Here is a 15,988-nt window from a genome sequence, read left to right as displayed (position 1 = left end):
GGGGATGTTGGCCTGAGCAAGAACACTGACATTGGTGCGCCTATCCTGCCAGTGGATTTGCAGGATCTTGCGGAGGCAGAGTTGGTGGTACCTCTCCAGTGCTTTGAGGTGCCTGCTGTACATGGTCCATGTCTCTGAGGCATACAGCAGGGTGGGTATCACTGCTGCTCTGTAGACCATGAGCTTAGTGCTGGGTTTGAGGTCCTGGTCTTCAAACACTCTCTTCCTCAGGCGACCGAAGGCTGCACTGGCACACTGAAGGCGGTGTTGGACTTCGTCGCCGATGTCTGTCCTTGTTGACAGTAGGCTCCCGAGGTATGGAAAGTGGTCCACGTTGTTCAAATCCTTGTTGTGGATTTTGATAATCGGGGGGCAGTACTGTGTGGCAGGGGCAGGTTGGTAGAGGACCTTTGTCTTACAGATGTTTAGTGTAAGGCCTATGCTCTCGTACGCTTCAGTGAAGGTGTTGACGATGGTTTGGAGTTCGACCTCCGAGTAAGCGCAGATGCAAGCATCATCTGCATACTGTAATTCGACGACAGAGGATGGGATGACCTTGGATCTGGACTGGAGGCGACAGAGGTTGAACAGTTTCCTGTTTGTTCTGTAAATTAGCTGCACTAAGTTCGACCTCCGAGTGACCGCAGACGCAAGCGTTAACCTGGTGTGGAAGCAGGCTGACAAGAGGCAGTATCTGCAGCTGTTAAAGGGACACACACAATAATCAAGTAAGTTTGAATGGAAAGGTTTGGACTGGTTTTTTAAATTTTATTGAAGTGGTAGCTTGCTGCAATAGATGTGATAAGTTTTTTTTTTTTAAAGTGTTTTGGGAGTGCTGCTGGACGCTTGCAAGGGCTCGGATGGCAAGTGAATGCCTTTGAAAAGACAGAACATGCTGCAAATACTCAGCAGGTCATGCAACATCCGTGGAGTTCACGTCTCAGGTCAACATGCTGCCTGACCAACTGAGTATTTGCAGCATTTTATGCTGTCATTTCACATTTACAGCAGCTGTTTGCAGAGGGAAGAGGAAGACGCAGAAGAGGAGGAAGCCGAAGAGGAGCAATCAGACGGAAGGATGCATCCCAGACAGCCCCTATGCGGCCGTCATATCCGGGATGGAATCATCCTCCTGCGGTCCCACTGGCTGGGCAGGATGCATTTCTTGGGTGTGTGAAATGAGGATGGCACAAGGGTGGAGTTGTGCTGACAGGGAGCAGCTCGCAGGAGGTACTACCCGCAAAACAGGGTCTACTGGCATAGGCTGAGTTTCCTTGACAGGTCTGAACAGCAGTGCTTCAAGAGGCTCAGGTTGTTGAGTTAGGTGGTGGTAGCCTGCTAGAAGACTGGCTGCCTGCTGGACCTGGTGGCTACGCATTACCAATGGCAGTCAAAGTCACCACTGCCCTCAACTTATTTGCCTCCAGATCCTTCCAGGGCTCTGCCTAAGACATATCCAGGATCTCCCAGTTGGTGGCCCACAAATGCATAAGACAGGTGACTGATGGCTTGTTCGCCAGGGCTGACAATTATGTCAACTTAGCCTGCGATGATGTCAGTCAGAATGAGCGGGCACTTGGGATTGTGGCTCTGGCTGGCTTTCCACAGGTGCAGGGTGTCATTGACTGTACACATGTGGCAATCTGGGCACCCACAGATCACCCGGGAATATTTGTCAACCACAACGGCTTCCATTCCAATGTGCAGCTGGTGTGCAAACACAAAGTTATTTCGGCAGGTGTGCACCAGATTCCCGGGGAGCTGCCATGATGCTTTTGTCCTGTGGCAGTCAAAGCTCCATGATGTTTTTGGACCTGCAAGCAGACTTATGCAATGGCTACTAGGAGACAAGGGATACCCACTTCAAAGTTGGCTGATGACACCCGTCAGAAACCCGAGCAATGAAGCGCAACAGCGCTACAATGAATGTCATACGACCACCACATGTGAAATATGTGAAATCGAACAAGCCATCGGCGTGCTGAAGATGCGCTTCAGGAGGTGCCTAGATAGATCTGGAGGTACCCTTCAGTACGCACCAGCCAGAGTCTCCAGAATTGTCGTGGTGTGGTGTGCTGCGTTTGGCACAACATTGCGCAGCAGCGAGGTTTGGACCTGCAGGAGGAACAAGGCAAAGAGCTCAGATCCTCCTCAGACATTTCAAAAGGGGAGGAGGAGGAGGAAGACAAGGAGGTGGTGATGAGGGCAGTGCACCCCTAGCTGCTCACATTGCTGCCTGGGATGGCCTTATTAATGCAAGGTTCACTTCGGTTGCATCAGTGGACACATGTCAGAAGCACATGCAACGGCCACTCTTCCCTATCACCACCCCCCACCCCCCCAATGCCAGTCCTGCAAACAACCAAACACCCTTGAACATCCCCCCATTGGTCCGATCAATTTATGTCTTCCTATTCTTCATCAAACAAGTTCAAAAGCGACTTGCCACCCAGCAGCCAAGAATGGACAAGACGGGAAAGTCGTGCAAAATAATATTTATGTGACCTAACGAAACAACAGAAACTTAACACATTTTCTCATACACCGATGTGCATATCCTTATGCAACTACAAAGCCTTATTCTTCCTTTTCCTACTACTCCTATGTGGTGCAACCCTTGTGTCTTGAGCAGAGGTAGAGGCAGGCTGCTCAGATCCCTGCTCCGACTGCCGAGATGCTTTTGGCCGACGTCCTCCGGGTTTTGGAGCCAGTGAGCCCAGCCAAAAATTGCTCCAATTGCATCTGTGCAGGGGCAGATTCGAGAGATGAGGCAGTATGTGGGCTACTGACTGAGGGTGGGGGGGTGTCAATGGTTGAGAAGAGGAAGCGCTTGGAGTAGAGTCCCCACTTCCATATCTCCTTTCGCCATCATCCCTCTCATGGCCCAGCCACATTTCACTGCTACCACTGTGGTGCAGATCAGGGTAGCATTGCAAGGCCAAGGCTAAAGTATATGTCATTCTATTTAAGGTGGTCGACATGTTGGCATCTAGAGTCTACACAGCCGTGATGGACTCAGTGGATAGCTGTGTTTGATGTTCCATGCAGTAGGCCACTCTATCCATGCAAGAAGACATCGCAATGCCCTGCGACATCAACCCACTTATGCTCGAGGTGGACTCCTAAATTCTCTCTGCAATCGTGGTCTGTGTGCTTGGAATGCCAGTCAGTGCATCGCACATTGTCTGCTGCTGCTCAATGATTCTCCTTTTCATCGACAGCCTCCAGTGTACACCATCTGCGTTCAGCTGTGCAGAGCTTGGAGAGGGCTGCAGCTTCCAACATGGACTCTCCACTGCTGTCCCGGTCACCACCATCTGCTCTTGCTCACTTGTGAAGTGTGAGTCACCATGTGAAAACCTAACTATCTGCCTACATGGTCCCACCGAAGTATGAGTTTCTGAGCTGGTGCATGGTATGCACAAGTCCTGTGTTGGTGCAACCTCAGAAGGACTCAGCTCCTCTGAGGAATTGGCGGCGGTGACCTCCACTGACTTCTGCTGCACGTGTGAAGACCCCGTCAGAGATAAAAGACATGAATTAATCCTGGCAAGGTAAGAATGTTGCAAATTATCATTATGAAGATGATCATATTTCACTAACTGTTGAAATGAAGTTAACATGATGAGTACTGTATGACAGGTGGGTCGCTGATATTTAATTGTGTCACCAGGTAGCTGGGAGTACCCCATCTCAGACAGACAGGGACACTGAAATTACACTGATCTCCAGCGCCTCCTCTGCGTTTGTCAGTTGAGAGATGGTTGGAGGACCATCTCCAGGTCTCTCCCGCTCCCTCATGTTTTGTGCTCTCTTCTCCTGCAACGAGGGAAAGAACAGACCTATGAGTGAATATAATGGCATGTGTTCACCCGATAGATGGAGTGCATTTGGAGAGAAAGAAAAGACTTGTATTTATATAGCGCCTTTGTTGACCACCGGACATCCCAAAGCACTTTACAGCCAATGAAGTACTTTTGAAGTGTTGTCACTGTTGTAATGTGGGAAATGCGGCAGCCAATTTACACACAGCAACTCCCACAAACAGCAATGTGATAATGACCAGATAATCTGTTTTAGTGAGGTTGATTGAGGGATAAATATTGGCCAGGACACTGGGGATAACACCCCTATTCTTCTTCGAAGTAGTACCATGGGGTCTTTTACGTCCACCTGAGAGAGCAGACGGGGCCTCGGTTTAACGTCTCATCTGAAAGACGGCACCTCCAACAGTGCAGCACTCCCTCAGTAGTGCATTGAAGTGTCAGCCTAGATTTTTGTGCTCAAGTCTACTGAGCAGGACTTGAACCCACAACCTTCTGACTCAGAGGCGAGGATGCTACCAACTGAGCCATGGCTAACACCAGAAAGGGTGCGTCGAGGCATCAAATTGCATAAGGATGAGAGCGAGTAGCAGTGGTGGATGGATAGATGGGGATGTGAGGAAATGGAAAGACAGAGAAGGATGGGTGTGCGTGCAAGGTAAGTGGGTGTGAGGAGTGATGTGATGGAGTAGGTTTGACAAAGCAGAGTGAGGGGGGTTGGGCTGATGCACATAGCAGGCTGTAGGTGAATGTGCAACTGTACTCACTTTCCCTGACCTGGTTAGGTCATTAAACTGCTTCCTGCACAGCATCCAACACTACGCTCCTGCTGCTCACTTCCTGGGCAACCTCCAAACACGTCTTCTTCATTTCTGCCACAGGTTTTCTCCTCCCATTGCTGGGGAATAGTATGTCCCTCTGGCTCCTCACAGCCCCTAGCAGCACATCAAGGGAGGCATCAGTGAACCGGGGTGTAGGCTTTGAACATCTAGAATCCATTCTGGAACAACTTCTCTTGTTCCCAACTCCAACTCCTCCAAATTGCATCTTTGGATTGGCCCTTTAAATACTGGAGTTGAGATCATGCAGATTCTCAACACCTCCGCTTCCGCGGATTGGACGGCAAACCCGGAAGTAAAATTATGCGCTGAACATACTTCTGGGTTTCCCATGCGATGTCGATCTCCCCGCTCCCAGTGCGACTCCCTGTTAATATTGGGGCCATTGTCTCTCTGATAATCACACCTTGGAAAATTTGGCATGTAGTCATGTGACCAATTTTATGGCCCATACTGGTCGCAGAGCCTCACAAAATTCTGAACATTCTGAGAAACTGCATTTTACATTTTTGTAAGACGTGTTAACTCAAGAGAAAAAAGAACCATACATTTGTGGATTTTACCTTCTAAAATATGAGAACTGATGTTTACAAACTTAATTCTGTTGTGCAGATAACGTCGATTGAGCTTGAAGAGACAGGACATGAAGTTATTTTTCTCTCCAGAATTACTGGCAATCCACTTGTATACTTTATCAAACTGCAAATCGAATTCGGGGTTATCCTATAGGAAAAAAAGTGCAACATCAACTCTCGGGTACATGAAACATTTACACTGCTCAAAATATTCAACTGCCACATATACACAATTTTCAGTCTCATTCTAAATGCAGGCCTAGAGCATCTTCTTGGCAGTTCATATGTGCCAGCAGATTTACACTGTATACAAAAAAGTCTCTTTTCTTCTTGGACATGATTGCAATGTCTGCAAAAAATAGTTGTGGAAGGAAGGATATTTTTTCATTAACAACATAGTTAAAATTTGTAGAACTGAAATGAGGAATCTGAGTTGCAAAGTAGTAACTCCACAGGTAGGTCAGGTTCCACAAGGAGCTATCCATGAATGTCTTCTGAGCACACAGATGGACTTACTAGGGTAATTTCAACCCCCCAGAATGTGTGGAGGGTTAGAAATAAAAAGAATGCCTTCTTCCAGTCTTAACGGAGGTAGGACCGAGGGGCAGGCGACCAAGCCGCTCTCAGGAGACGGGTCAGTCAATAAATTCTTTTAAGGAGGCTGCGTGCTTCCATTTTAACTCAAGTTTTAATTTCAACACCTGCAGGCCAGAATTTCCAGGCCTCGGGAATTCCTGCAGATGAAAGGAAGCGAGAAGGGCCGGATCCATGAAGTAAGTGCCTTTACTGCATTGCTTGTGGGCCAGAAGGAGCAGGAGTGCTTCCCCTGGCCCAACAAGCTTACCTTTTTATCCCACGATGGGACCCCATGATTGGCCAACAGACCCCCCCCCCCTCCAATGTTCGACTCCCTCCACTCCACCGCGAAGTCCCATTCATCCCCCCCCATGATATCCGATTCCAATCACCACCCCCCCACCAGCGATGTGCGATTTACCTCACACCACCACTGCTACCCCCCACCCTCGCCGCGATGTCCTATTCCCCTCGCCCCACAATGTCCCATATTCACCACCACCACCCCCAAGATGTTATGGCAATGGAGCAGTGAAGCGATTTGGGTAAGGATAAGCAGAGTGCGACAGGAAGGGACAGAGAGTTTAACAGCAATAGTGCATCAGCGAATAAGGTGAAAGCAGGGAATAATGGTAAAAAGTTAAAATTAAAGCCTTTTTATCTGAATGTACAAAGCATTCATAACAAGATAGATAAATTAGTAGTTCAAATAGAGATAAATGGCTTTGATCTAATAGCCATTACAGAGGCGTGGTTGCAAGCTGACCAAGATTGGGAACTAAATATTCCAGGATACTTGACGTTTTGAAAAGACAGGCAGAATGTAAAAGGAGGGGGGGTAGCCCTAATAAAGGATGACATAAGGGCAGTAGTGAGAAAGGATCTTGGCTCGGAAGATCAGGAAGTAGAATCAGTATGGGTGGAGATAAGAAATAACAAAGGGCAGAAAACACTGATGGGAGTAAGTTTATAGGCCCCCAAACAGTATCTATACTGTTGGACAAAGTGTTAATCAACAAATAATAGTAACTTGTAACAAAGGTAATACAGTAAGTGGGGGACTTTAATCTTCATATAGACTGGCCACAGTATTTATGTGGCTGGTCCAGTTAAGTTTCTGGTCAATGGTGACCCTCAGGATGTTGATGGTGGGGGATTCGACGATGGTAATGTCACTGAATGTCAAGGGAGGCGGTCAGACTCTCTCTTGTTGCAGATGGTCATTGCCTGGTACTTTTGTGGGGCAAATGTTACTTGCCACTTATCGGCCCAAGCCTGGATGTTGTCCAGGTCTTGCTGCATGTGGGCATGGACTGCTTCATTATCTGAGGAATTGCAAATGGAACTGAACACTGCACTCATCAGTGAACATCCCCACTTCTGACCTTATGATGGAGGGAAGGTCACTGATGAAGCAGCTGAAGATGGTTAGGTCTAGTATAAAACCCTGTGGAATTCCTGCAGCAATGTCCTGGGACTGCGATGATTGACCTTCAACAACCACAAGCATCTTCCTTTATGCTGGGTATGACTCCAGCCAGTGGAGAGTTTTCCCCCTGATACACATTGACTTCAGTTTTACTAGGGCTCCTTGGTGCCACACTCAGTCAAATGCTGCCTTGATGTCAAGGACAGTCACTCTCACCTCACCTCTGGAATTCAGCTCTTTTGTCCATGTTTGGACCAAGGCTGTAATGAGGACTGGAGTGGTCCTGGCGGTACCCAAACTGAGCATTGGTCAGCAGGTTATTAGTGAATAAGTGCTGCTTGATAGCACTGTTGACGACACCTTCCATCACTTTGCTGGTGATTGAGTGTAGGCTGATGTGACAGTAATTGGCAGGATTGGATTTGTACTGCTTTTTTGTGGACAGGACATATCTGAGCAATTTTCCACATTGTCGGGTAGATGCCAGTTTTGTAGCTGTACTGGAACAACTTGGCTAGAGACACAGCTAGTTCTAGAGCACAGATCTTCAGCATTACAGCCGGGATGTTGTCGGGATCCATAGCCTTTTCTGTATCCAGTGCGCTCAGCCCTTTCTTGATATCATGTGGAGTGAATCGAATTGTCCAAAGTCTGGCATCTGTGATGGTGGGGGCCTCAAGAGGAGGCAGAGATGGTTCATCCAGTCGGCACTTCCGGCTGAAGATGGTTGTGAACGCTTCAGCCTTATCTTTTGCACTCACATGCTGGGCTCTGCCGTCGTTGAGGTAGAGATGTTCTGTTAGTTATTTAACTGTCCACCACTATTCACGACTGGACGTGGCAAGACTAAAGTGCTTTGATCAGATCTGTTGGTTGTGGCTTTGCTTAGCTCTGTCTATCGCATGCTGCTTCTGCTGTGTAGCATGCATAAAGTCCTGTGTTGTAGCTTCACTAAGTTGGCACCTCATTTTCAGGTATGCCTGTTGCTACTCCTGGTGTGCTCTTCTACACTCCTCAATGAACCAGAGTTGGTCGCCTGGCTTGATGGTAATGGTAGATGGAGGGATATGCCAGGCCAGGTTACAGATTATGGTGGAATACAATTCTGCTGCTGATGGCCCACAGTGCCTCATGGATGCCCAGCTTTGAGCTCCTAGATCTATTCTGAATCCATTCCATTTAACACCATGGTAGTGCCTTAAAACACGATAGAAAGTGGCTCAATGTGAAGATGGGACTTCATCTCCACAAGGACTGTGTGGTAGTCACTTCTACCAATACTGTCATGGACAAATGTATCTACGACAGGTAGATTGGTGAGGATGAGGTCATGTAGGTGTTTCCCTTGTGTTGATTCTCTCACCACCTGCGCAAGCCCAGTCTGGCAGCTATGTCCTTCAGGTACTCGGCCAGCTCAGTCAGTAGTGTTGCCATCGAGCCACTCTTGTTGATGGACGTTTTCATTCACAGAATTTCCTAGATTATATTTAGAAAAACTAACTTAAAACAAAAAAAAAATTCCCTAAATTTTAGCAAGTTCATCCTATGAGCAGCTGAGTCATATAGAGCAGGAAGATTCCCGGTTCAAATCCTGATACATGCTCAGTTTCCTGATCCCAGCTGAGTCGCCAATACTGTATAATTGCCCTGGGTTATGGAGGAGAAAAAAATTAGTCCCGTTTCCTCCTCTTGATCTCTATCCAGCGATCCCTACTAAAAGTACATTTGTCTAGAATCTGGGCAGACAGAGTTAGACTCAAGTGAGGTCTTTCAGACAAATAGCCTGCCGACAGTTATTGTCAAGGCTCACACATGAATAATATCCAATGGGGTGAGATACCAGAGGGCATCCAGGCTTGGGGAGGTAAACATCAGCAATAACACAAGACCTACAGAAGAGGAGAGAAACTGGAAAGAAGAAAACAAACACTTAACATTCCTTTACCTTCAACTCTCACATACTATTCTGATTTACAATTATGACAGTCAGAAAAACAATTAATAAAAATCAAGTCTCCTTCTACCTTGTCTGCATCCTTCCCGTCAACTACCAGTAGATCCTCAAATGACCACCATGCCACTTGTTTGTACACATCACCTTTATCAGCTTTTTTAAATTTCACAAGGGAAGCTTGATATGGACGATCAGTTGACACTGCACAAGAAAATAAATGTGGAATCATTACATTTTGTAGTATGTTGCCACTAGGAACAAACAAATTCTGTTCTGTTTGATTCACTCCAGCTCATCCAAATTGAACTTGGATCCAATGTTAATGGCATAGGTGAAAGCTTGATTCAGGTCAGCTCAATTTTGCAAGTTTGTATCTTGCATTTCACATATAATGTGATCCTAAATATAGGCAGACAGTTCAATCAGGCTTAACAAGCACATTAATATGCCAATACTGGGTTAGATTTTCTGCTCATTCATCATCAATGGTTGAAAATCCAGCCCATTCAGTGCCAACACTTCACCTTCAGTATTTACGGTCTTGATAATAACCCCTCCCCCGTCCCCCACAACAGGTGGGAGAGGGTTGGGTAAACCGACAAATGTGTGAAACGCGACCACAGCCCAATGCGCATATTGCCAATGTTACACCGGTGGGTTTTGTGGCGTCAAGAGTGTCCTGCCATGGAGAGGCAGGCCACTTCATTAACATGTTTAAATCGGACTCCCGCAGTGCAATTGGGAGCTCGATTTAAAATTCACTGCTGCTGTGCATGTTCCCAGGGGTCGTGAAACCAGTTGTGAAAGGGAGGCAAGAGCTGTTGGCTCTACAAGGTAAGTGCCTTTTTTAGCACTTCTTGTGGGCCAGGATGAGCAGGAGTGCTCCCCTCCGGCCACTCAAGGAAGCCTTCAGTTTACTCTCTACTGATTTCAGCCTCTCTTCTCCCATCCCCCACCCCACCCCTTTACCCCGCCAACTCCGAGCATCAACCTTCCACCCTCCCAGCCATGATTGGCGACCTTTCCCCTCTCCAGATTGCTGAGGACCATCTCCAAGGGTTCCTGGCTGCGCCCTCCTGCCGCTGGTTTTCCCTTGCAGCCACGGGCCAGGCCATCAATTTATCTGGCTGTTAGGCGGGAAACACATCCAAAAAAATTATAATGAGATCCTGCCGATAAGTTCAGCAGGACCTCCTCGTCCCCGATCTTGCCGGGTTCTTCGGCACTTTTCAGCCTTCCCTGCACCCTCCCCGTAAATATTGGGGCCCAAGTTTTATTGTAGAATTTAATACAGATCTATCACAAAGGTCCAAAATAAGAATGCTGCACTTTTACCCTCAACTTGATGAAGAAAAACTAGTCTTATCAAGAAACATTCTGACTAGTGCTTTGTGCACTTTAATGTTAAAGCAAATATTGTGATAATCTAGACAGGTGGGATGAATGCAGTGGCTTTTCCAGCCATATTACAGCACACAGATTGGGTGACCGCTTTGCGGAACACCTCCGTTCAGTCCGTAAGGGGGACCCTGAGCTTCCTGTCACCTGTCACTTTAATTCACCGCTCCACTCCCACTCAGACCTCACCGTCCTCGGCCTTTTGCATTGTTCCACAGAAGCTCAGTGTAAGCTTGTGGAACAGCACCTTTCTATTAGGCACTTTACAGCCTTCTGGACTCAACATAGAGTTCAACAATTTCAGATCATAACCTGGCCCCTATCATATATATATACACATATATATATTTATTTATCCACACTTTTTGTTTGTGCCTTCTGTTCTTCTCTCCTGCATGGCAGCTGTCTTTCATACTGCCAGCACAATTTACACTTCATCTAAAGCCATCCTTTGTTTCTTAACTTGTCCCATTACCATCTCCTTTTGCCTTGAATATCTCTTAACTTCTCCTTCCTTCTATCCTATCACAGACCTTCCCTTTTGTTATTTCATCCCCTCCCCCATTTCCCAGCCCCTACCCTTGCTTAAAAATCTGTTCCATTTCCTGCTTTTGTTCTGATGAAAGGTCATTGACCTGAAACGTTAACTCGGTTTCTCTCTTCACAGATGCTGCCTGACCTGCTGAGTATCTCCAGCATTTTCTGTTTTTATTACAGCACAGCATCTTGATTTCAGCAAGAGTAACTACATTTATACCTGGGATTAAACACCGAAGCTACAAAAAAGGGCTATGGAGATTGTGAATGTTTATGCTTTAGAAGAAAAGGCTCAGTTGACATTGTATTTAAATAAGATTTCTGATAGGAGGCTTCCCGCGTACGGATGCCGCCTATCGGAAAAGAAAATCTATGCCCTTGCCTGAAGGCTCCCGAGGTCCGGACACTTCCGCTCCTGGGCCTCTCCACAGTCGAAATGCGCAGGGCCCACGTATCCCAGGGGCGCATGCAGTTCGCAAGCATCCCTGGGATCATGTGGGCCAGGCCAGCCAATAGGAGAAGGGAATCTCCCTTCATACGTTTGACATAGACCTGTCAAATATATGAATGGAGATCACCCCAAAAAGACACTAAAACATTAAATAATTTTTTTTTAAACCATCACATTTTGAAAATGAGTTAAAATTACATTAAATTAAATATTTTAAACAAAAATTTAATTTTTTGAAAAAAATTAAAGTTTTTTACAGGGCTAAAAATAAACTTACCTTTTATAAATGTTTACTTTTTTCAACTCTTATGCTGGTAAAAGCAGGCCTTATGCCTGCTTTTACCAGGCGTAAGATTTCTAAGAGTTTTCAGCAGGCGGAGGGTCTCCAGAAAGCAGAACTCTCTGCCCACAGAGGCCCTTCTCTAGGGCAGGCATCCGATCTGTCAAGGAAATGCCGGTTTTCAGCGCATGCGTTTGGCATGCCTGAAAGCGGCATTTCCGATCTCCCTACGGGTGTGTACATAGCACGTACACACCCGTAGGCATTGGAAAATACGAGCCAATATGTTTGATATAGTCCCAAATTCTACAAGGGAGAACAGATTCAAGCTGAGAAGAGGAAAGGTATGTGAACTGAAAACAATATCCCTTTATATCTAAACATTTACATAGAGAACTAGCTGAAGTGCCTGGCGGTGCCGAGGCTTTTTCGAGGGCATGTTGTTGTTGGAAGAGAGAGAGCGAGCGACTGGGGGGGAAGAGAGAGCGCGCGGGTGGGGGGGAAGAGAGAGAGCGCGGGTGGGGAGAAGAGAGGGCGGGGGGGGAAAGGGAGGGCGGGGGGGAAGGGAGGGGGAGAGAGAGAGAGGGGGGAGAGAGAGGGGGGGGAGAGAGGGAGAGGGGGGGGAGGGGGGGGAAGGAGGGAGAAGGGGGGAGGGAGGGGGGAGAAGGGGGGAGAAGGGGAGGGGGAAAGGGAAGGGGGGAAGGGAAAGGGGGGGGAAGGGAGGGGCGGGGGGAGGGAGCCCCCCCGAGGGTCGCGCCCCCCCCCCCCCCGAGGTGAAGACCGCCGATTGCGGCTGTGCGAGACGGCCGGCGGGCCCGGTTGCCAGGGTAACTGTTGACGCTCAGCAAGCCCCGCCCCCCGGCCGAGCCACAGAGAGATGCCGCGTCTCAGCTCCTGCTGCGCGCGCACCCAAGGGTCGCGCCCCCCCCCCGCCCCAGGTGAAGACTGCCGATTGCGGCTGTGCGAGACGGCCGGCGGGCCCGGTTGCCAGGGTAACCGTCGACGCTCAGCAAGCCCCGCCCCCCGGCCGAACCAGAGAGAGACGCCGCGTCTCAGCTCCTGCTGCGTGCGCACCCTTTATTAAGGTAGCGGCGCTGGGCTGAGGCCGGCCCCTGCAGCCTTCGAGTGGGGCCGGGAGGTGCCTAGTTCGGGCATGGGTGCGGAGGAGAAGCCGAGGCTTCGAGGCCTACCTGGAAAAACGGGGAAAGGTAGGAAAATTAATGAGATTAGATAAGTTAATTCGTTTCTAAATCATTTTTTTTTAAAAACAATATGTGTTTTAAAAGCAACGTTTTTTTTTAAAGACGCAGAAAGCGGGAAAAAGAAAGGAAAAGTTTGGAATCAAGATGGCGGCGACTCACCTCGGTTCAGAACGATAAGGCCCGGCCACACACGCACCGACTGGCCCGGCGGCACACGCCAGCAACCCGGCGTACAATTGGTCGAGATCGAGGTCACTGTCGCTAATGAGCGGATAATGAGATGCTAATGAGCGGAATGTTGAAGGTTTTTGGGATACCGCGGGCGCGATTTTAGCCCGGCCGAAACGTAAATACGCTTAAAACCGTCTCGGAAGCGTAAGCTTTCTTTGGAGGTAACGCGCGCGTAGGTACGCCCTGTAACTATCGAGCGCATAGCCCGCCAGACGCACAGGCGATGATAGACAGAATGACAGACAGAATGACCGATTTATATATATAGTAGATAGATGATGAATGTGTGTGGCGGACTGACCACGGAGACAAATTGTATTGGAAAGTTTGAGAGAGCTGGCTGGATGGATATTTAGTGAAGGAATTGATTGAGGGGTATGATATTGAGTGTTGTATTTTCTTTCCAGTCTTTGGAAGTGGTCTGATGGACAATAATGGCCTTTTCTAGTACTGTGCATTCTTCTACATCAGTAGCTTGAGAATTTTTTCATCTTCAGAAAGAGTATGAAGAAAAATAATTCACATATTATCTGCCTTTGTAGTTTTTTTATTAGCTTTCTAGACTCACAAGAATAGGAAATAATCGGTGAATTAAAGTCAGTAAATTCAAGGTTTGCACTATAGTATGTGTTAACATTACTTCTTGAGTTTTCCCTGTGATGATTTCTGTTGTTACCTATTCCTGTGGTCAAGGCACTTAATAATATTTACCTATAATCCTGAAAGAAAGTTTAAGCACCAATACTTCCTAAGCAAAGCACACTTTCTACAACACATAGGTTTAAAGAAAGTCACAGATGATGGAATTTACAAAAAGATATTGTCAGAAGTGATTCATTGAGTTTTTCCTCAGGTAATTTAGGGTTTGCACACTCCATTCTCGCCGGGCATGCGAGGTTAAAGTCAGGGCTTCTCTCTTTCTGTCTGTCTGTATCTCTCTCGCTCCTTCCTCCATATCATCACTGACCTTTTCTAATCGTCAACGAAACACAGGCAAGATCATTAGATGGCTTCAAAATTCAACTGGTGTTTAATCAAAACATTATTATTTTACACACACCATTTTTTTTAACCTCGGTAAGGCTTTTGAAATTTGTCCTCTAGCTTTTCCTCAATTAATTCTGAAAAACTTAGCAGACACTGCTGGAAGCTAAAGAAAACAATACAGGAAACTTTCGATTTACCGGCACCTAAATAACCGGAAATCTCGGTTAACCGGCAAAATTCAGGAGTAGGTTCAGGTAAGTTTTATTACTTCCCTTCCTCGATCTGTTGCTGTGCAAGGGTGTGGCTGCAGCTGTTGCTAAGCTACAGAGACGCTTGGAACTTGTGGCCATTGTTCTGAACCTGTTGCTAAGCAACAGGGTTTGTTGCTTTATACGGAGCTCTCAGCTCCGTATCTTTTACTATAGCTTTCGGTTATCCGGAATTTTTGATGAACCGGCACCAGTCGGTCCCGTCGGTGCCGGGTAAAAAAAAGTTTCCTGTATATTTGTCCGCATAGCTGACTGATTGATACTGATGCATCCTGGAAAATTAGCTACAACGCATATGTCTGCATACAGTTTGCAGAATCTAAATTCACCTGACAGCATCGTAGCTCTGGGTAAAAATAACAACTCAAAGCCCAGGTTTTTGGGCTGAGGCCTTCAAGTAAAAGTTTTAATGAAGGTATTAAAAATCACAAAAGCAGTTTAATTAATAAATGTAATTCGGCTATTGTGAAATATGCATTTTTTTTTAGATTTGGTTAAAAATCTTATTTTGGACATTAGAAATGAGTTCCTGAGGAAGAAAATGGCAGATGGAAAAAAAGGCATTTTGGAGAGAACTGTGGGAACCTTTCAGCCAGATTGCAGTTAGAATGGGCTGACGTGTGTTTTTCTCAATAAATGTAGTCATAGGAATTTATAATGGAAAAATTTACAAAGTGTGACAAAATTGACAACAGGAAGTTAAATGGTGCACAGGAAGTGCACACAGACATAAGTTTTTAATATATGATAGATAAACATTTGCAGTCACATCATATTTATAGACTGACCTTTTTAAAAAAAATCAAAATACAGAAAATATCTGTTGACGTTTTCTTATTAGTGAGGTGCTGGCAACTGCAGACTGCCTGTTGCTATTAAATAAATCAGCTGAATTTCCACAGTTGAAATGTTAATGTCTGGATGTCCCAAAAAGGTCAGTAAATGCCTCAAGGGAATGACTTGTGTGTGATGAGTCAGTGTGCTCTTAGCTCCAGAAGATCAGCAGGTGGAACTTCTTTGACAGTTACTATAATAATTCAGCAGGGAACATCCTTGAGAACAGCTATTCAAAATCAATTAGATATTCAGTACAGATGCTAGTGCTGTAACTGGATGCAAAGTCTGTTTGACTTTCAGTATTGCCTTTTACAGTAATATTTATAATTAAGAAAACCATCAATAATATACTTATTTCCATTTCTACAAAGCAATATTTTATCTTAAATACAGACAATTCAGGCTCCCACGATGGCTCAGTAAATCTATCACTCAATGTAGTACTGGGCCACATAACATCAAGAGGGTTCAAGGCTCAATGCCTGGTTTGTGCTGTGTTAGTTCTGATTTGAGGCAGCTGTAGAATCACAACAATTGGCTTTAATGCTTCTGGCCATGTAGGAGAAGAGGGAAAATCCACCACAGTCTTCCATTTGGTT

At 46.5% G+C, this 15,988-nt stretch overlaps 1 protein-coding gene across 2 annotated transcripts in view; it reads right to left on the bottom strand.

Annotated features, from left to right (window-relative positions):
- The window catches only part of LOC147125086 (exocyst complex component 1-like), a 189,892-nt gene that overhangs the window by 158,734 nt on the left and 15,170 nt on the right, over positions 1-15,988 (bottom strand). For both annotated transcript variants that reach the window (XM_085997193.1, XM_085997183.1), the window contains 2 exons: positions 9,268-9,398; positions 5,227-5,386 (listed from right to left, as the gene is read on the bottom strand). In XM_085997193.1, coding sequence (XP_085853319.1) covers positions 5,227-5,386; positions 9,268-9,398 — 291 coding nt within the window. The remainder of the gene's footprint in view (positions 1-5,226; positions 5,387-9,267; positions 9,399-15,988) is intronic.

This window comes from Somniosus microcephalus, chromosome 1, assembly GCF_052327205.1.
Source record: "Somniosus microcephalus isolate GS21.2 chromosome 1, FLI_Smic_1.0, whole genome shotgun sequence".
Taxonomy (NCBI): Eukaryota; Metazoa; Chordata; class Chondrichthyes; order Squaliformes; family Somniosidae; genus Somniosus; species Somniosus microcephalus.
The sequence above is the reverse complement of the archived record's forward strand: the minus strand, read 5'-3'. Positions and strand labels throughout refer to the sequence as shown.